General features: G+C 41.5%; 3 protein-coding genes across 7 annotated transcripts; 1 reads left to right on the top strand and 2 right to left on the bottom strand.

Annotated features, from left to right (window-relative positions):
- Positions 1-4,376: 4,376 nt before the first annotated feature.
- cbx5 (chromobox homolog 5 (HP1 alpha homolog, Drosophila)) lies at positions 4,377-8,681 on the bottom strand. Its single transcript, XM_085146971.1, has 5 exons — positions 8,203-8,681; positions 7,486-7,662; positions 6,913-7,138; positions 6,606-6,706; positions 4,377-6,028 (listed from the first exon to the last, which is right to left on the bottom strand). Exons 2-5 carry the CDS (start codon positions 7,614-7,616, stop codon positions 5,887-5,889), a joined length of 600 nt encoding a protein of 199 aa, XP_085003097.1. The 5' UTR covers positions 7,617-7,662; positions 8,203-8,681; the 3' UTR covers positions 4,377-5,886.
- Positions 8,682-8,884: 203 nt separating this feature from the next.
- hnrnpa1b (heterogeneous nuclear ribonucleoprotein A1b) lies at positions 8,885-12,580 on the top strand. 2 transcript variants are annotated; one of them, XR_014871672.1, is made up of 11 exons: positions 8,885-9,032; positions 9,557-9,673; positions 9,789-9,935; positions 10,020-10,230; positions 10,315-10,467; positions 10,549-10,602; positions 10,682-10,798; positions 10,882-11,016; positions 11,095-11,162; positions 12,284-12,350; positions 12,436-12,580. XR_014871672.1 is itself a non-coding variant. In XM_085146965.1 (10 exons), the coding sequence occupies exons 1-9, from the start codon at positions 9,018-9,020 to the stop codon at positions 11,148-11,150; spliced, it is 1,005 nt and encodes a 334-aa protein (XP_085003091.1). In that variant the 5' UTR covers positions 8,885-9,017; the 3' UTR covers positions 11,151-11,162; positions 11,329-11,638. The 2 variants fall into 2 exon arrangements, 1 of the variants encoding a protein (XP_085003091.1); XM_085146965.1 differs by lacking the exons at positions 12,284-12,350; positions 12,436-12,580 and adding an exon at positions 11,329-11,638.
- Positions 12,491-18,004, bottom strand: nfe2 (nuclear factor, erythroid 2). 4 transcript variants are annotated; one of them, XM_085146960.1, is made up of 4 exons: positions 17,213-18,004; positions 15,615-15,697; positions 15,362-15,495; positions 12,491-13,966 (listed from the first exon to the last, which is right to left on the bottom strand). In XM_085146960.1, the coding sequence occupies exons 2-4, from the start codon at positions 15,664-15,666 to the stop codon at positions 12,692-12,694; spliced, it is 1,461 nt and encodes a 486-aa protein (XP_085003086.1). In that variant the 5' UTR covers positions 15,667-15,697; positions 17,213-18,004; the 3' UTR covers positions 12,491-12,691. The 4 variants fall into 4 exon arrangements, with proteins under 4 accessions (XP_085003086.1, XP_085003088.1, XP_085003089.1 ...); XM_085146962.1 differs by lacking the exon at positions 17,213-18,004 and adding an exon at positions 15,786-17,171; XM_085146963.1 differs by lacking the exon at positions 17,213-18,004 and having other exon boundaries at positions 15,619-17,171.
- Between the last annotated feature and the right edge of the window lie 2,770 nt (positions 18,005-20,774).

A 20,774-nucleotide genomic window follows, 5' to 3' on the forward strand; every position in this document is an offset into this window, starting at 1 on the left:
CGCATACTATTACCTCAGGCATATAATGCTTCACATTCATATACATGGTAACATTAGATAGTTTATGGCTCTGTATTATGTCACGACTGGCTAAGGCTGGGAGAATGTTGTGGTCAGCGGCGGGTCAAAGACTGTCAGGGCTCTGAGCTGGCAGAAAGCCAGCCTCAGTACGTGTTTGCCCTGAATGTTAATGGATTAACGTTCACCACACATACAGCCAGACTGGGAAACTCAAGATGACTTTTTACGTGAAAGGCCGCCAATAAGTCGCCATCATAAATTCAGGGACACATGCTGTCTGTGCGACCACGGCAGTCAGGCATGTTCCCTCCGGGAGGCCAGGGCTGAGGGACTCTGTGATGGAGAACGGGGGAGCAGGTGGGCTCTGTGTTGGCTGACCTTGCCTCTCGAGCCCCGCAAGATATGATCGGAGCACGCCGGCAGCTGTGGCCTTGTTTTAAAGCACCCAAGGTATCATGTAGAGCAGGTACAGCAATGCAGCATTCTGCAGCCTACTGTCACGTTACCCTTAACCGCTTAAGATTATGTCTTCATACAGTGTTTTAAACTCAGACCCTGCTGATTCAGCACTTTCCGCCCCTAGTGAAGCCCATTGTGTTACGCAATTTTTCTCTTAATTGCTGCAAGCGAGTAACTTAGGCTTGTCTAATGGGAATTTCTGCACGGCAAAGAGAGCTGCTGTTGCACTGCTCAAACGCTCTGCAGCGACAGCCACAATCTCTATGTGTAATTTAGCAGCAGGGGACAATGAGATAATCTTGCAGGAGAGCCGATACTCCCAATTTAAAATCAGTAAAAATGCACAATTTTTCTTTTTTTTTTAGGAGCTCCACTTAAGCTGTGCTGTAAATAAGAACTCAGTTCGAAGCACGTAACTGTTGCCCGCCTTCACAGGGGGTCGTTTTCAATCCACTGATGGGTTCACAGCAGATTTCACTTCAAAGTTTCACATCCACTTTGACAGTAATGCACTCCATTTTTCCTTATTATTTTGCTATTGCACTGCGAGCAATTAGGCATAATTATGTCAGTGGGTGATTTCTAGCAGTTTGCTGAAGGAGTGACTTACAAGCAATCGTTAGCAGCAGAAGGGTTTTTAAAAAGCTGAGAAAAAAAAGTGACACATGCCTGAACCCCCCCCTAAAAAAAAAAAAAATCTTACTCTATAGTGGATAAAACACTGTGCTGTGGTTTCCTATGATTTTCTGTCTCCAACAACCCAGGCCTCGCTGAACGCCTTCAATCTTTTGTGCTCTCTCTTTCTCTTCTCTGCAAATTAATTTATGGTCTAATTACAGGACAAGCCTCCAGATATGAAGGAACACAAATCACTGGTCCTTACCAGATGGCAGAAAAACGGCACAGGATAATTGAAAATCTAGAAGTGGATCAATATTTAGAAGCCCAAGGTTACACGAAGTATGACACTACTATTAACATGGAAATATGATGCATTACATCCACAGGCAAATTGGCTCCTCTTTCTATTTGACGGTGAGTGAGTACTGACTGATAAGCTTCTAAATAACAAAGATGCAACACTAGCTTTGAACTATTAGAAGCTCAGCTGCTGCTGCTGCTTAGACGCGTGCATGTGGCCTCTCGATGCACTGCACCACACCGCTGCAGTCTTACAGTGGTACCTGTGGCCACATGTGCAGCATACTTGCTGGTCGGAGGTATGCGGAGCAGGTCTCCTTTATAACGAGCCGTGTACCCTGAAAGCTCAAAGCCCTGCCATGTCACCGACTACCTCTGGCTTACCCCACCCTTCTCCTGCATTTACCTCTGGCCTGTTAAAAATGATATCAGCTCATGGAGGGCAAGCATTAGCATTTGCATTTTATTGGAGGAACAGAGATTTAGAGCAGAGGATATATCAGCTCTGAGCAGACAGAATTAGTTAACAATGCATTACCTGCCTTTTATGGCAGCTATAACTCTTTCCCCCTGGTGGGGAGAGGAGATGAAGGGAGGAGTGTTGGGGAGGGGATGTGAAGGGGTGGTGGTGGCGGTGAAGGGGAAACACAGCCAGCAGTAGGTTGGTGGTGAGAGCTGTGGAGCAGCACACGGGTGGGGGGGCATTTAGAAGGAAGAAGCTTTGTCTGTGGTGCTTTACTGCGCATTAAGTGTGATGGGCGCCCAAATTAGAGCATCACGCCGCAATCACCTTCACACAGATCAGTGCGCTTCGAGACGCCGCCGACGCAGTCGTCGCTGCAGACATTTTTATCTGATTGGATCAAGGAGGCGCAGCTGTGTCTACATGATCACAGCACAAGTAAAGGCCTCATCAAATTACACCGGCCTGTGTGATACTTGTGACTCGCGACGCTTTGTCTTGTTTTTTTTTCCCCACAATTTTTTGTAGTTTTGTTGAAACCGACAGAAGAAGGTGAATCTCTCCTCTTTTTGTGCTCACGTTATCTCCACGAGCGCACGTTTATTTGTTTGTGGCATCCCCGAGCAAGCTGTAACTCTGATGAGGCCCCACTGCTGCAGTCCCTTTCCTCACCACAGCTGCACAGTAGCTCCCCCGACGCTCATTTAGTGCAGTGTGCAGCGAGACGGCCCACCTCTGCTGTGGACAGTACCCTGTGGAACTCATTTGCACCAGAAGTTACTAGCGGGGGGAAGTATGTTTGAAGTGCAGAGAGGCTGTTGCGAATAAATAAATACATTTACACCAGAATATGATTCCCATGGCAAAAAACAGCGTTAAGGGTTTTATAAATTTTATATATTACAAATGTCAAGTTGTACTTCTTTGCAACGTCAAAAATCTGTCCTGAAAAGCCAACACTTTTTAAGCATTTCAAGCTTTGATGGAGCTTTACACTTACATCCTTCTGATCAAATACCTTCTACGCTTTACTTTGTACTGTATTTGCCACACATAGTCACCGGAGCCTCTTGTTAATGCACAGTGTCTTTCCCAACCAAACCCATACTGGCCTGGGTTTGTGAGCAGACAGCTCCAGGCTCCATAAAACAGCCTGCTGCTCCCTCTCTTTGCCCAGCTTAATGGTCCCAGGGGCTGGATATTTACTAGTGACCTTTGCATTCCATTTGGAGTGTAAAAGCCTTTTTGCAAGGAAAATTCCATCACTTTAGACGTAGCCAAGCAGCACAGTGTGTGTGTGTGTGTGTGTGTGTGTGTGTGTGTGTGCATGTAAAAAAGAGTTGCTATAAAGGGCAGCAAGAAAGAAAAAGATGGTGGTGCGAGAAGAACAAGACTACACCTTCACTGCGGTTTATGACTAATCTTGCAGCTGGTTCATAGGAGCGACATTATTCTTACCTTATATTATATACCATATATATTTTTTAATAAAAATTAACAACTCGTATTGTAATGCACTTAGTTATTTCATAATTTGTTATGGTTGCGAGACAAAGGGAATTATAATTTGTTCTCACATGCTTAGAGTCTGGTTTTAGCGCAGCTTCAACTCCCTGCTTGTGTTTTTCTTTGAGTTTCAAGTAGAAGAAAAAAAAACCCACATATTGCAGCGATGCATATTTGTTTTTATGGCTGCATCATGAAATTGAAGTGGATTGCTTCAGTGGCCTAAGGGTTTAAGGCACCAACCATGAATGAGCCATAATAACTGAAGTTTCTATCTAACCTTTATTGTGTGCTATTCCTTCATCTGTCTTTCTTGAACATTAATATGAGCACCAAAACAAAAATGAATTTGATTTTTGTTTTATGTGTTGTGAGCCACTTTAGATATAGATAAAGTATCTTAATTTAATTTAACAGATGTTTTAATCAGCTGTATGAGTTGGGGAGATATGGATGGCTTCAGCAGAAATGGTAAACACACTGTGAATCCCTGGACCTCAAAAAGCTGCATAAAAATCCATAAACACCTATTTATGACTTGTTCTTGTGAGCGACTTTAAGAGTTTGAACTGTGAATGACTTGCATAAAAATACCTTTACTTTTGGATTGCTATTGATTAACAGCACCATCTGCTGGGGAAGAGCAGCCATTGCTCTTTAAACCTTTAACGGATTATATGTCGTTTCACTTTGAAAAGAAACAAGCCCCTGTAATGATACCCATCATGTGTTATCCGGCCAAGATGGTGATTTTCCCTCAGGTAGGAAACTTCCTGATATTAAGTTACAGTTTTCCTCCATAACAGTTCTTACGAATTATGTTCAAGAAATTTCTCGTATTATTTTCTGACTTAAATGCTTTGTGAATGGAACATTCAGTCTAAAATAAAACCGACAGCAACTTTAACACTGAAAATGTTTATTAAAGGGTGCTACTGTACACATACTCACAACATTTCATTCACACAAGAAATAGTCTACATTTTAAAAATTCTGCACTTGCAAAAAAAATTTAAAAAATAAAATTCAGAAACCGAATACTTGTCATTAAAGGAATCGACACCAGAAGGATCATCTAAGTTAATATCAAGGGACATAATTTGTGTATGGTACATATGAAAAGGGGAGAGGTGCACAGCCTTCATTCACAATGCCAATTAAAGCTAAAAACATTGATTAAAAAAAATAAAAAAATTAATTAAAACAGATTTTATTCGGTAGACACGAAACATTTGGTCCCAAGAGTCCACGCTGGAGCACAACAGATCAAACTGCAAAGCTGACATCCATCTAGTGTATAAAAGCCTGGAGGTGCTTTTCAGGTCCCAGAAAAGAAAGAAGAAAAAAAAGTAAGTAAAATAAAAGAAATCTTAAGCTAAGAACAAATAGAGTCAACACAAGAGAACCCAGGATGTGACCAATTCAGTTCAAAGCTTGCTTTAATGTTTGAAATTATGGCAATGTCAATAACCATTTAACATAAAAATCAAAAGATGACTAACAACAACTATTAAAACCACAGGGTTGTCATAGGGATTGGTCACACATTCAAGGTTTACATCTTTTGGCCACAAGGTGGCAGACCCTAATGACAGGCACGAACCCTGGCTTCATTTCACTTGGATACATAGAAGATTGTCAGACTTGAACACACAAAAAACCCCAAAACAAACAAACAAACAAAAAAAAAAACAAAAAAACCCCCACACACTTATATAAAAAGGGAAAGAAAAATGTGCATAATTGGTTTTACTGTCCTTTGGGTTAGCTGTTGATGTGGTAATGTATATTTGTATAGACCGGTATATTTGAACGTGAAAAAAAAAACTTTGTTATTAAAAAAAAAAACCCACACGCAAGACAAAAAACAACCCACCACTACATTATGAATTACATTATGAAAAAACTGAGTAAATCCATCCCGGCAGGCTTTACAGCAAGACAAATGAAACCTATGATATCGAAGTTTTTCCTTTTAAAAGGAAGCGATTATGCAGTCAGGAAAGTGCGGCGGCGGCGGCTTCCTGACTTTAAAAAATAAAAAATAAAAAATGTTTCCATCCTTGTGGTGTCAGCTGGGTTCTTAAAAAGAAGAGGTACACCGTTTATAGCTAATTAAAAGTTGTGAACCCACAAAGGTTAACACAGCCTGTACCAACTCTGATTTTCAACACTAACATAATCGTATCCTGTAAGCACTAAAACAATGTGTTAAAAAAAAAAGGTTTTTTTTGAAGAAAGTAAAGAATACAAAGACAGAATCGTATAAACTCTCCCCAGTAGCATATCACCCATGTCAACTACAGCTTCTCCTCCTGAATGATGGATCCTTTTTAGTAGTCTGGGCCCATGTGCTCCAATGAGGCTTGGATGGAGATAACACAGTGTCCAAAATTTGTGTGTGTCATTGCTGGACATGGTAAAAATTGAAGGTTGGGAGTTTAGGATGTGAAAAATGTCTGACTCAAGGTTGTCCCTGCAGTGAAGAGGTCCCGTTTCCTCCTGAGGCGATACACTCACGCACTGACTGCATCCTTCTCCTTCTTGTCACTGTCTTCGTGCCAGGTGAGACGTTCCTCATAGAAGGCTATGACAATCTGTGGGCACTTATGATTGGCCTCCTTGGCGAGCACGAGATCGGCCTCGTCGGAGTCTTTCCTGGAAAGAGAAAGTTTCAAATTACCGCTTGGGTTTGTGTCTTTGCACAACCAAGATTTTCAAAACACTTGCAACATGCAAATTTTGTCCAACTAGTTAAAATGTAGCATAAGATTTCACACATTACATTAATTACATGGAGTGCATTTAAATTCCATCTGCTGCAAGTGATTATTAAAATGATAACTTACAAGAAATTAAAAGAAAAAGAAATTTGAACTGTACAGCTTTCTGTGATCAATTAAACTACTATTAAACTACTACAACTATTATCTGATGTTAACCCTTAAACGGGGCTTGACCAAGGATGAGCAACAATGTACTACCCTTATCCCTTAAGATAATATGCAATTACATACCATAGGCCAGCTAAGCTATAAATGCTGCTAAAGGCAATTTACAAATAGAAGTATCAGAGTGTAAGAAGAATGATGTCAGTACAGCCTGCATACAGCAGAAGAACTGCCTGCATCTGAATGGTTGTGCATGTAAGAAGATTTCTAACATTAGGTGCATTTATTGATCGATTTCACACAAAAACTAAAGGCAAAATTAAATCAAGACTTTCAGAACCTACCACTTCATAAGAAACATGAGGTCTCCACACGAGTCTGTTGCTCCAATGATCTTCTCCGGCTCAAGTCCTCTCTCAAAGCCGCGTGCGACTAGAATGTCATCCTGAAAGACCCCGAACAAAATTACTTTAGAAATCTGGATTTTGTATTAAACTCTTGAATTTACACCAGCTGTCTTTAAATGTAAACAGTCTCAGTTTCCACACACCTTAGATAAATGTGTTGTGCTACCTTAATGTCAAGTGAAAAAGGAAGCAGCACATTTCAAGTTCTAGACATCCTGCTCCTGCAGCCAAAAATAGTTCTTACCTCTTTTTTCTTCTTGGGCTTACTTCCACCTTCCTCGTCATCATCCGAGCTCCTCTTCTTTGAGCTGCTGGAATCTTTGGAGCGTCCAGAGGCGGCCGTGTTTGATTTGCTGGCCCCACTGCTGGGTGTGGAGGTCCCGCCACTGCTTTTCTTGTAGGTCTTCATGAATTCTGAAATAAGCTCAGGGCAGTCCAAATTTTTCTCTGGTTCCCATGTGTTGTGCTTGCTGAGAAAGAGCACAGAGCAGAAAAATCAGTGCAGCCTTAATGCACCAGTTTGGATTGGAAACTACAAGATATGCTAAAAATTTTGAGATCTTGCAATGTTTAAAAACACTATAATCTAATGTTCCTTTCATGGTCATTACTGTGCTTTAGATGACAGCATCTGTGTCTAAGAGAGCTGTTCTGTTGTGCACTGGGTGCATCTTGGACCCGAGTGTTAATAGCAATCTCCAATAACCTACCTACTCCAAAATGTGACCAACTGTTTACAACATTTAATTTTAATAGAGATTCAAAAGATTTTTGACTATGGAGGCTAGGACCGTTGTTAGTACATTTAATTACTTACTCCGAGTATCCCTTCCACTTTAGGAAGAACTCAACCCTTCCTTTCACCACCCTCCTGTCCAGCACTTTTTCCACAACATATTCTTCCTCATCAGAGGATGAAGACTCTTCTCCGCGAGACTTTTTGCCCATGGTAAAGTTTGGTGCTTAACACAACGCGGTTGCAGGTGACACTTCCCTGTTTAGAAAGAACGGAAAAGCTCGCGTTAAAAATATTTGAGTTTTGATCGCTCTCTTACTAGCTCTAGTTAATAAAAAACGCACCCATTTTTTTTAAAAAAAAATAATGGCTACACAGCCACATCACTCCAATCGCAAAGCAGCTACAAATTACAGATCGGTAGCACTTTAACATTAGCTAATTAGCCGCGGCTAGCAAGATTGTTATCATATTTCAACGAGAGGCTTAATATCGTCATCGTTTGTTTAATTGCAACATGCAACGTTAAAAAAGGCCAACTAAACAGTGCAGCTAAATATCCAGATCGCAATCTACTCGCTAAATCGGTGAAAAGTCGGTCACTGTTACTACAAAAACGTACAAATAGCAAGGACGACGGCTACTAGCTGAATGGCGCTAGCAGCAAAGCAAATGAAAACTTGCTACAGCAGGTAGCCTGCAAGCAACCGCTAAATCGAGCTAAACAACTATGCTATCGAACCATGCGCCCATATCTACAGCGGCGTGAAACTCGATATTGCAAAAATAATGTCTTACTCTTCTGGAGGTCCCAACCGTCGATCTGTACCCGTCAAACCCTGTCTTTGTGGAGGAGCGGCGAGGCCAACCTTTCAGCTACTTTAGCAGCTAGCACAACACACACACACATACACACAAAGGTGCCGTGCGCAAAAAAGCGCGCGTTAAAAACGCACAATAACTGACCCGCCCCTCAGTCAGCTGATGATCTTCATATAAAGTGGTTGAATGTGCCTCTATCGTGTTTTTAAGTTTATTCTGTAACAATTTGGAATATTTTTTTATCTTAATACGTGTGCACTCTGTATAGAAAATATTTTTATTTGATAAGAAGGTGTGTATGTTAATGTGGGAGGTAGGGCTATTGCTGTACAAGGCTGCTGTACTTCCGCCCACAAATCAAAAAAGGAATCATTTACGGTTCGTATGATGTTTAATCTAAAAAAACTGACCATCTTCCTTGTGTTTTCCAGGAACATAACTTAGCGAGCTGTGCCCACTGTGTACTTACTGACTTAAAGGCGTTATACACGACAGACTCGATACCTTCTTGAAAATTTCCTTTTCACATACAACAACCGTAATCCCTTTTTTCATTGTCGTCATTGCGCGCCAGGTGATTGGATGTCGGTAATGATTGATTCTATGTGGCCCAATCAAAATTGAAGCACTGCGGACGACAAACTGCAGCGGGAATAGCTGCCCAATTGCCGTGCGACAGGGGCGTTACCGTTGCTATTTATTGTACTGTTGAATAGCAGGCTACGCTCGTCTGACGCAGATCTCGGCTCTTCGCTAGTTACACAACACGTCTTCAAGGCTAAATCTGCAACATGTCGAGAGAGAGTGTGAGTACTGGGTTCGGGACTACTGCTCTGTTATTGCATGCGTTGTTTTATGTTAGGGGAGGTAGGAAATATGAAGTTGCTGCATGCTTTTGATTCGTAGTACAGTCTCCGGTTTGGGTCGTAGCTGTATTGAAACGCCGCCATTTTATAGCAGCCAGGCCTCGTGGCCTTTTGTTCCTGCGGATGAGCTGCAGTGGAAATTTAGGACTTTGAATCAACATTTACGATGGAAAATCACGCTTAAATGCAACACGCATGTAAGTCACGGCCTAATATGACATATAAGTACTTCTAATATTTGCCCTATTCGCTGGTCTTTCAGCGGTTTTGCTAACGTTAATGGCGGCGGTGTGTCCCTCCTCCACACGCCCTGAATTTAAATAAGGGGAGAGGGAAGGATGTATGTAGACGGGGAACTGCATTAATTACTACTACTATCACATTAGAGTTATGGTGGTATTACATTAAAGCCGACATTGGAGAAGCTAATCAGATGTTATTGCATTGCTTTGTCTATTGTATAGGTCCCACGTGAGCCGGAGCAGCTCCGCAAGCTGTTCATCGGAGGCTTGAGCTTCGAGACGACAGACGAAAGCCTGCGTGCTCATTTTGAGCAATGGGGGACTCTTACAGACTGCGTGGTAAGTCGGGTTTCATTAAAGATGTAGTCTTGTTTCAGTGGTCATGATTCTGCAAGAATGTAGAGCATGTTGGTTACTCTATGTATGCGCTAATCCAAAAGCATTTTTCTTTCAGGTCATGAGGGACCCCAACAGCAAGAGATCCAGGGGTTTTGGCTTTGTAACATATTCATCAGTGCAGGAAGTTGATGCTGCCATGTCAGCCCGTCCCCATAAGGTCGATGGAAGAGTGGTAGAACCGAAACGAGCTGTTTCCAGGGAGGTGTGTAACAACTGGATGAGGTGCAGTTGTTCTTGCATTCAAAAGGCGCATAGTGATTACAATAACAAATGTCTTTGATTCCAGGACTCAAACCGACCAGGAGCCCACATAACTGTGAAAAAGATCTTTGTTGGAGGCATCAAAGAAGACACAGAGGAGTCACACCTGAGGGATTATTTCCAGCAGTTTGGCAAAATAGAGGTCATTGATATCATGACTGACCGCAACACTGGGAAGAAGAGGGGCTTTGCCTTCGTTACGTTTGACGACCACGATTCAGTTGATCGGATTGTCAGTAAGTGCAGACGTTGACTTTTTCCCCAGCTTGTCAGACTTTTGATTGTTGGCTAGCTTGTTTACAAAAAAATTCTTTCCACAGTCCAGAAATACCACACTATCAACTCTCACAACTGTGAGGTGAGGAAGGCCCTCACAAAGCAGGAAATGCAGAGTGCGGGAATGGGTATGGGAATGAGAGGAGGTCGCAACACTGGTGGCAGACCCTACGATTACGACCGGGGCTTCAATCAAGGTACGGCTTATTTTGTTGATAGTTGTTGATAGTGGAGTGATTGTGATATTGTGTGATAGCTAACCGTATTATCTTATTTAGGTGGCAGGGGGCGATATGGAGATGGTCCTTACAATTGCAACGGGGGTGATGGTGGTGAGCATGGTTTTGTTGTCTTATTTTCTTTGCTTTTTTAAATTCCACAGTATATTTTAAGGCTGTCTTATATTTTTAGGCTATGGAGGCGGACCTGGTGGTCCTGGTGGCTATAATGGAGGTAACCGTGGTTACAATCAGGGCTACAACCAGGGTGGTGGATATGGAGGAAACGGTTATGACAGCAATGGTTATGGTAAGATGATGCCATTACACTGCCTTTTACTAGAATTGTAACTTGCTTGAGGTTGACCAATCCTACAAACTCTGTAATCACAGGCAATTGTGGTGGTGGAGGCGGCGGTGGCGGCAATAGCTACAACAACATGGGCCACTACGACCCCCAGGCCTCTAACTTTGGCCCCATGAAGGGCAACTTTGGTGGTGGTGGTGGCGGCGGCGGCAGGAACTTTGGTATGAGTTCTCAGACTTCACAAGTAGATGCTTTTATGTATGTTGAGTTCTTGTTTTGACTTTGTTTTTTGCTTCCAGGTGGATACGGAGGCTCTAACAACAGCGGCTATGGTGGACGTCCGGGACGATTTTAAAATGACAAAGTGGTAAGAGCTTGAGAGCATGCCTTAAGAGTCTCTTTTTAATGTAAAACAACAGCTTGTGGTGAGCAGGGAATCATTGAGTGCAGATAACCTTTAAACAAATTCACTCTGGATGTCAGGTCACAAAGTCAGTGCACAGTTAACGATGTTGTTCCGTATTGTTCAACAGGACTGAGTACTTAGGAGAGGAGAGCAAGGAGAGGAGAGCAAGCGAAGTGACAGGGCAACTGCAGGTTTACCTCCTAAATCTGCTCAGCCTATGAGTTGTGGCAGGTTACAGCTGCTGCAAGAAGAGATGTACAGTAGATAAATCATGGAGGGCCTTCATTTAAACATTTTGTCTTATGTTTTTCTTTTTTCGTCAATTGTGTTAATGGAAAGCAAGCATTCCAATGAGGTTTTGTGTAGATCTTTAAGTCTGGTTTTTATTTGTAACTGCATCAAATCAAGCTGAAATAAACACCTTTCAGTTTTTTTAACAGTCTCGTTAGCCTTTTCAGTGGTTTTGGGAAAGGGAGGGTTTACTATTAGGTGAAAATGGGTTGAGCCATATACATCACAAGGTGGCCGGGGAAAGCATATATCCGTGTCTCCTACATGCTGGCTCAGGTCGGTGCATATGCAATACTGGTTAAAGGGCGGGCAAAGAAATGGTGCGCAAATGCCATCATCAGAAAGAGCCCATCGCTTTGGTACAAGCTCTGCCCTGATTTCTGCAAAGATCACCTGGAGAATGCTAGCTTACATGCAAAGTCTATGAGGCTAGCCATGGAAGCAAGCTGAGGGAGAGAAGTAGCAAAACCATCGCCAGGATCATTGAAGCAGGGGAGAGTGAGAACAGAGGCCTGAGTCTAGCAGGCAGCAGCTACCAAAAGGCTTAAGTGCTGTTTGTAGGTAAGACCAGACTTCTCAACTACTGATGGTATATCTTGCATTTTGTCATGTAGCTGGTAGTGAGATATGTAGCCCAGTAATAATTTAATCAAGTTTTATGACCATTCTACTATTTGACTTAATTGGTCTCCAATTGTGCATTGAGGCCCAAACATATTGCATGCTATGAAATAAGCAAATATTTTGTATTTTTGGGGTATTGTTTTACTTACAGTATTTCTATTTTGTAGGTAGGTAGGGTAACGAGACATGGACCCCAAAACCTGGCCTCATTTCTGTGACAATGGTTTTTGCCAGGTACTAACCATTACTACTTCTAGACACATTTATTTTTTATTTAATAATACATTTGAATTAATGTGGTTTTCTCTTCTCCTCACAGGTTGGCTGAAAATTGATGCTGGTGCTCAAAATATTTTAAGAAGGCTGCTGTGCAGTTTTTATTTTTTTACTTTTTTTTAATAAAGTGTTTGTATAAAAACAAATCTGGTTTCATTCATTAAAAGAACATGAACAGTGTCCATTAATACATTTATGTGAAGCTTAACCTCATTCTTATGACAACTTCCTGTCTGACTCGGTCAAAGCCGGTACAATCGGGTAGAACGTTCTCCAGAGTGAGGAAACTCCCCAATTCTTCAGCATGGCTCTCTCTTCTGCATTGTGTGAGGTACCAGATAAATTTTACCATCCGGTGTCTGCTGTAAAGAATATTCATCTATCGAGTACGGTTGTCCATCTTCATCTCGTAAATGAGAAAATACTTGGGTGTAAAGATCTGTGAGACGACATTTAACGAATGCCAAGCTGCGCTGGAACTCGAGCCTTTCTTGTGCCAGGTGTTCCCTTTGGGCCTGGAGCTGATTCAGTTCTCTTTCAAGGTGAATTATGCTTTCGAGCTTCCTCTTCCTGCAGTTCTGAGCCGCGACCTTGTTCTTCCCCCTTCGTCTAATGTCCCTGACCAGTGCTAGTTGAGCATCTGTCAGAGTATACTGTGTCAGGAGCTCATTGAAGTCATCGACAGGTAGATTGATAATCTTATCCATGGGGAAGGGGATCTTCAAAGCTAAGGCCCGCCGCTCGTCTCTGCTCAGGGGAGGGGTGGAGATGCTTCCTTGGGGTTTTATGTACATGTTAAGGTGTGAGCTTCCTCTGCTGGACATTGCAGAATCGTTGTATAGGTCACTAAAGGCTGCAGCCGAACCCTGGTGTTTCATTGATCGAGGAGTACTCTGCTGTGGCTGAGATAAAATGGGTTGGGCTGAAAAATAAGACGGATGTGCACCTGAGTGTAAATATGAGTGAGTATGATTCTGATAATCCGCTGAGTAATGGAGGTGGGATCTTCTCGTGTGCTCAGTCATGCTGTCTGGTTCGCCATCACTATATGCCATTCCTATGTCTACGCTTTGGTAACCTGGAGCGCCACCAACAGGATTATCTGGAGAGGCCAAAGGTGGACTGGAACCCAGTGACAGACCAGAGTCGGACTCCAGGTCATCGCCGGAGCGAGCGTGTGCATTTTGTCCATGTACAGTCCACTGCATGTGCCCACGTAGTCCCTGAGTGAGACACGCATTGGTTCTCCTGTGCCCTTGATTGACACCTGACATGTTTGTTTGCTCCCTAAGGGGCACAAAAGATTGCTGTGGGTGAGAGGAGATGGGGAGTATTCTCTGATTGAGCTGAGGTTCAGAGTTCCCATACATTGGTTCTGTGGAGGTGCCTAGACGGTGACAGGTAGGCACCTCTTCGGAATAAAATCCATTGTAAGCGTCAGCAGTTCTCAGCTCACAAGCAGCAGGGGGCTCCGAGTGGGGCTGAGCCATCCCATACTCTCCCACAGAAGCCATGGGCTCCATGGTTTGGTACTGTGTTGTCTCATAGGAGTTTTCAGTAGGGACTTCGAACTCCTGTAAGAGAAACACCCACTCATGACTGACAGGTTCAAAGATATGTCACACTCACAACAGTGAAATGACTAAAACCAATTAAATTTAAATAAGACCCCATGAGATAATCATTGTGTTCTTTTAAAGTTTATCTGGTTTGCTATACAAGAAAGTTTGCCCCCACTTCAACCCACCACCCATAGAATATGAAGCGCTCTTAAAGATGCGATCAGGTTCCACCTGGAAACAGAACGGCTATTGTGCAGTACAGGCGGCCACTAGCAATACACAGCATGCCCCCTTTCACAATCCTCCTATCCTGCCATCACTCAAATAGACCATTGTTGCCCATCTCACCTGGATGTATATTAGTTTTTCAACAAGTGTCACATGAAATCTGTTCAAACAAAGATATTCTGTCATCTATGAATCACATTAGTCCTACTTTCAACTAGACAGAGAATAACGTCCGTGTGTTACATTGAGAAAAGATGCACACTTGTTCCTGTAGCGAGAGGGTTTTTATTTATTCTCTTAACCCACTGAGTTGCAGTGGGATCCTTATATTGCTTGCTATGCCACTGACTACAACACAACCTCAACAAAATATATTTCCCTTCCTCGGAGCTAAACAGCTGGCAGAGGACTTTTTTCATTGAAGCAGCACTTTCTCCAAATATACCTTTGGTGACTGTGGCCAAAGAGCTCCATTTGAATTCATCTTTCCACAGCACTTTAAGAACAACTGGCTTTTCCAGATGTTGCTCTGTACATTATAGACACTGAGTTGAGACATTGTGATGAGGTTGCAGGTAATGCTTCCTTCCTGATGACTCTGCAAAGGCCCTGTTTCAAACACTGTATAGTGTAATGCTGCACCACCACTCCTGCAACAGCTAAGCTTGCACCCTCTTCAGAGTCATACGGGAATTTTGTCCTCAATAGAAGAGGCGTTCTAGTTTTCACTTTCTTTTTTATTGCTCTACCTTTCACAGCTACTGTAAATCCCTAAACACAGCTGTGGGCTCGACTTCCTCTGACATCTTTGTAGCTATCTGCTTGTAGACACTTAATAGCCCATACTGTTATAAGTAAAAGCATAAGTGTTAAGACTGTTCAGCTATTTTGGTCTTTTCTTGAGTTCAGATATCTCATCAGGTTCTTTTTACTTTAAAAAAACAATTAATAAGAGAAGAAAATCAAAGCAAAATAATGTGAGAGTTTCTGTTATATCATGTTCTCATTTTGTTCTCATTTATTTATTTATTTAATGACTGATTTATTCAAATTAAACCCAAAACTCCATGATAATGTAGCATAAAAAGTTGTGATGATGAAATCTACATCTGCAATGGGTAAAGTAAAGTTTAGCATTGTTTTTTGCAGTGCTGCCAGTGTATTTGGTGCTATAGTTACCTGCAGCTCTGTGATGGCCATCAACTCCTGCCAAGCCACATCCATCTCTGTGTCTTGAGGAGCTCCATGAGATCTCACTCCAGGGAAATTAGTTGGCATGGGCACTCCCCCACACAACTTGCCTGAAGTGGCTGCTACCTTTTAGAAAAAGAAGAATTTCTGATTTGTTATGTGGATTAAAAAAAAATTATATTTATATGGAGGTATCTATTTTACATGTTGAGGTTTGTGTTTTCATGCCTTGTAGACGGACCTACCTCACAGGTTCTCCTCAGAGGGAGAACATAGTTGGCTGTGGAACACATTCAGGAGATGCTTTTGTTGCAAAAATTCAACCTGGCAGACAAAGACAAGAGCATGTCATGAAAAAATATTACACTGAAAAAGAAGGAAATTCAGACAAAATCACCAACAACGCATTTACTCCATTGACTCGTGCGTATAGGCGAACCGTTCAGTCACACCACTCCTTCAAACACAAATTCCTGATGAGTCTTTAGCACATTATCATCTGTTTATGTGCTAAACAGATGACTGTTGGGGTGTTGTAAAGGTTCTGTTGGGCTACATAAAAGGTTCAGTTCAGTTGAGATGACTCCTCCCATCAGCTGTCTCAGAGTGCAGCTATGCCTACTGCTGATAAGACAATCTGCGGGAAAACAGCGTGCTCTATAAGAGTAACGGAGGCCTGGTGGCAGCTTTGGAAATGTTGGTGCAGGGCTAACATGTTTCCAGTAATGGTTCTCTCAACTCTTTTAATTAGGATAGACAGCATTGGTCATTTTTTATGTTTCATAGCTGTTTGCTCAGTCATTCAAAACCCAGTTAGGGTTCTGAATGGGACATCACTTCTGTTAGACCACTATAGTCTCTATCTGTTGACTGAGACTCTTTATATAACAATCTTTATCTGTGCTGACCCTGTTAAAAACACAAATACTGAAATTATAGTGGGAATATTCCTTGACATTGTGGTTGATGACTTAAGGCTTTTTTTGTGGGCGAAAATTATGATCATCATCTTATTTCATCCATGCAGTTGTAAGGTCGTTTTTATGAATAAAAATAAGTATTTTTGAGCAAGCAGCAGTTTTTTCATCAATTAATTTTCATCCCTGACCACTTTTCCTTATAGAAAGTGGTCAGGGAATTTATACTACTAATTCAAATTAAATAATTTAAAAGAAAAAAGTTAGGCTGTGTCTGAGGTACCGCAGATCACAGTTTATTTCTTTTAGCCTTCGAAGGATCTGCAATTCCCTGCATTAAATAATTTTACTTAGATAGTCCAAATGTGATATAATCTCATCGTTTTTTTTTCTTCATCTGCTGGACTTTTCTTCATTTTCCATTTTTTATTTGAATGAAACATGTAATACAATGTTTCTGACCTTCAAAATCAAACCACATGCATTTAACATGCAAAAAAAAAAGTCTGAGTAAGTCTGTTTGCAATTGCGTAAATGTCCTGCAACATGGAATTAAAAGTATCGTATTCTGCTTTATCCAGTCCTCTGTTGGTGGTGAGTTGCTTAAGGCTCCTTCATGTACAGAAGGAGTTTAAATTCAAGATTAAGAACTAAATGAAAAGCAAAAATATTATCTAAAATGTCAAAAACATAAAATCTAATAAAAAAAAACTTTATTTTACTGTAAATGTATTCTTTATCGCTTCAGTGAATGTTAGTTTCACCATTAATTTAATACTCTCATAGCATTGTTTTATGTTAGGCTTTTTATAAATCGCAAAAACTATAAGTAGGAAAATTACAGCCTCCAAACATCGCTATTAAAAGCTGTAAAAAAGCAAATTCAAAAAAACCAACAAAAGGAAGATATGGATGAACTTACCTGAGCAACATTCTCTGCGTCTTCAGCTGGTGGTGAGTTTAAAAAAATCAGATGTGAAGAACAATCCTGGAATTACAGGCAAGAAAAGTTCTGAGTGCTGCTGTCGCGCTGTTACTCACTTTTAACAGATCACAAGAAGTAAAACACATGAGGCCTCCCGCTCTATCTCTTATTCAACTGTGAGTCTCTCTTTCTGTTCAGCTACACATACAGCCGCCGGCATAAATGGGATGGCTCAGTGCAGACAAACGCAATCTTCCTGTAAAGCACCCACACCACAATTTTTTGCACTCTTGTATCCTTAATAGCACACTTGCACCCCAACCTCCAAATTTCCCTTTTGCCCACATGACAAACCACAAACCAACAGTCTGGCACATAACACGGCAATCATTCTGTCAGTCCACAGTGAAGTAGGTAGATGTTTACAAATATATAGCTAAACAATGTAAGCAATTCTGATTCTAATTGTGTAATGACAATACACATAAAAGGATCCGATTAAACAACTAAATGTGAGAGAAAAACTAGCCGTATGATTATCTCTGTCCCGGCCAAACCGTACAAGAACAATGTCCTTTCAAATCCTCCCAAAGGAAAGGTATGAGGAGTGTGATGTGGAGCACCTGGAGTCAGAGCCGGCATTGCAGTGAGGGCCCTGTTAAAGCAGGGGTGGGCTTGAAGGCAGGATTGAGACTTAGTTTAGCAGAGAAGGAATGCACACCCTCCAACAGGTAAGAAAGACTACATTGTTCCTCTATCTGGCAGAGCAACCGCCAAGGGAGAGAGAGGAGCAGGGGGAGAATGGAGGGGAGCGTGTCTTACATAGCAAGTGACCATTACAATCCTTAACAAAAAATCCCCTCATTGCCCTGATCTGCAGCGCTGTGAACAGTGAATTCACAAAGGCTGTGTGTTATAGAGAAACTGCCCCATTGTGCAAAACTTTTCACACAATTCCCGATGATAGAGATGCATATTTATCGTGTTGTAGAGTAATTCATATTTATTGTGTTGTAGTGTGTGTACAGCACCGGCAGCCTCACAGTGACAATGATGATTTTGGAAGCAATCTGGGCCATGTTAAATATTTGGCATCTTTCTTCCTCTGTTGCAGACCCCTTGCCGCGCACATTGTGTACAACACAATGGTTAGATTTATTCGTTCATCGATGGCAGCGAATCACTTGAAGCTGTTATTTCAGCTTCTGTGTCAGACGCATATGTTAATACTTTGTATAGGATTCAAGTATTTGTTAAAGCAAGCAGAAGTAAACACATGCTTGGAGAACTGCTCGCAGAATTTCTCAGAAATGTGAATCTGAAAACCGATGTCACAGTCATTTCTTTCCTCGAACTGTATTGAATTAACTTGTTAAACAGAAAGCGGGAAAACACACACAGACACGCGTGTCTATCTATCATCGTGCTAAACATTTTACACATCTGTACAAACATTCAGAGAAAAGTTGTAAATGTGACAATAACTAAGTTTGAGTTAATTCATGTAACATTAAATATACACTGATGGGCTACAGTTACACATTTTATTCAGCTGTACATTCACAAGCTTTGGGAACGTGGATGGTTTTGTATGGCCCAGTATAATATCACATCCCACTGAGACATAAATCACAGTGTTTTCTCATTGTTCTAAGATGGAAAAACTAGGTGGCTGACTAAGTCAAGAAAGGTGAATGTCTACCAGGAATCAAAGAAGGGACTTCCCAACCCAAGTTCCTAGCACCCAGCCCCTGACTCAACCACTGCCACAGCATGCCAAAGAGCACCCTGTTATTACTGCAACCACAGTGGTTTTGAATCTGGACACAGTTCCCAGGTCAACGCCCACATTCCCTGTTTGTGTTTGTTTGCTTCAATTAGTCTTTGACATCTCTGCTTTCCAGCTTGCCTGAACCTTTCATGGCTGTCAGAGTTTACTTATTGTGTAGCTCAGTTCTCCAAACAACTGTGCTTAAAAAACAGGCCAGAGGTGCTGGCTGGGAACTGCCCACAGTCGAGTCGCTCAGGCTTCATTTGCTTCATGTGCGTTACCTTTTGTATTGACGCTAATCTGAAATGATTTGTCTGCTGTTCTTTCCGTGGTTGTTAAAATGTTCATTAAAATTAAGGAATTGTGGTATTTTTGGTTTTGTTGTAGTATTCAGAAAGCTTTAGCAAACATGAGTGGGAAAAACCGCCTCATGACCGAAAAAAAAAAAAAAAAATGGATGTGTGCAATGGGTTGTGGTATCAAAAGGGGAATATTTTTGGAGTCAGCTTCTGGGAAGGGAAAAAAATAGAGAGGGCAGTTTAAGTTTTTTCTTTTTTTATATTGATTATGGAAAAAAAAACTAAAAAGCTAAAAAGTACAAAAGGGGTGACATGTATCAGGTGATGTGTGCAGCCGTTAGTGGAGATATGCAGATCGGTATCTGACTGAAATCCATCTCATAGCACGTCGTTACACAGGTATCGCTGATACCGACGTGGCAGACAGAATGAAAAAACGAGCGTGAAAGTTGAAAGATCAATAATCGTTTTGGAAATTAACTGGAAGCGCAATGGTCTGTCGCTCGCACAGCATCAGTAGCTCTGTTTGTCACGATGGTCACACATTACCAGACATAAGAAAGAGAAAATGAGGAACCTGAACATGCAGCATCATTCTTCTGAATGTCTCAATAGTGCCTGTGCTTATCTCAAGATGTGCAGATAAAGATAATGTTTTGCAACAACAGTATTGCGTTTCTTGATTATTTATTGAGAGCCCCTTTTATTTTTGTGCAAGCGTGTTTCTCAAAAAAAAGCAGACATGCCCTGTGCAGTGTGAACTAACAGCGAATGCAATGAGTTGCAATTTTTGTACACATCTATATTTGACTGAAAACGTTACAAAAACGACATCGTTTCAAGTACTAAACCCGAGAAATGTAACTGCTGAAGAATACAAAGCAACGCTTTTCCAAAAATATCTCGACGGGGCCATGTATACAATGGTGTTGCATCACCGGTTCTCTTCAAGAGATTCTTCAAGCCCTTGGGAACGGAGGGGATGAATCGCTTTTCTATTCTTACTTCATATATGATTCCATTTGCTCAATCGCTTGGAGCCTCCTTTGTGTTATTCTTTGTTTAATAACACAGTAAGTATTTTATGTGCCATGTATGGACAAGCAGGCCCGTTTAGCAACTGTACTCTTTCACTATGGAGCCATGCTTTTGTAATAGTTGCTGAATGTGATTTGGCATCGTCTTGCTGAAATAAACAAGACGTACCTGAAAAACGGAGCTGCGCTGGCAGTATATGTTTCTCCAAAACCTGCATATATTTGAACTGTGTGCTGATAACAAGCAGAAAGAACATGGTGCACATTGTTGTTTCTGGATTATTATTATTATTTTTTGAATGGTAGTATGTTAACTTCCATTTTTGGATGCACAACAAGCTGACTTTACTGGAAATGTTTTTTCAAAAGTCTCCCCAGGCCCATCCAGTGATATCCACTGCAGAATGTCATTTTTAATGTTGGCCTTTCTCTGAGTTTTCTGATTCTTTTAT

The sequence above is a fragment of the Neolamprologus multifasciatus genome, chromosome 20, assembly GCF_963576455.1.
Source record: "Neolamprologus multifasciatus chromosome 20, fNeoMul1.2, whole genome shotgun sequence".
Lineage (NCBI taxonomy): Eukaryota > Metazoa > Chordata > Actinopteri > Cichliformes > Cichlidae > Neolamprologus > Neolamprologus multifasciatus.

Bases quoted from the DNA above. Each gene is read 5' to 3' on its own strand.
- cbx5 (XM_085146971.1), bottom strand. From the start codon at position 7,616: ATGGGCAAAAAGTCTCGCGGAGAAGAGTCTTCATCCTCTGATGAGGAA. The intron at 6,707-6,912 runs GTAAGAACTATT...GGGGTCTTTCAG, and splicing joins AGCCCAAGAAGAAAAAAGAG to GATGACATTCTAGTCGCACG. The intron at 6,029-6,605 runs GTAGGTTCTGAA...TTCTCTTTCCAG, and splicing joins CTCATGTTTCTTATGAAGTG to GAAAGACTCCGACGAGGCCG.
- hnrnpa1b (XM_085146965.1), top strand. The intron at 9,936-10,019 runs GTGTGTAACAAC...CTTTGATTCCAG, and splicing joins AACGAGCTGTTTCCAGGGAG to GACTCAAACCGACCAGGAGC. The intron at 10,799-10,881 runs GTAAGATGATGC...CTGTAATCACAG, and splicing joins TTATGACAGCAATGGTTATG to GCAATTGTGGTGGTGGAGGC.
- nfe2 (XM_085146960.1), bottom strand. From the start codon at position 15,666: ATGTGTTCCACAGCCAACTATGTTCTCCCTCTGAGGAGAACCTGTGAG. The intron at 15,496-15,614 runs GTCCGTCTACAA...TCTAAAAGGTAG, and splicing joins GAGGAGAACCTGTGAGGTAG to CAGCCACTTCAGGCAAGTTG. The intron at 13,967-15,361 runs GTAACTATAGCA...TTTCTCTTACAG, and splicing joins TGGCCATCACAGAGCTGCAG to GAGTTCGAAGTCCCTACTGA.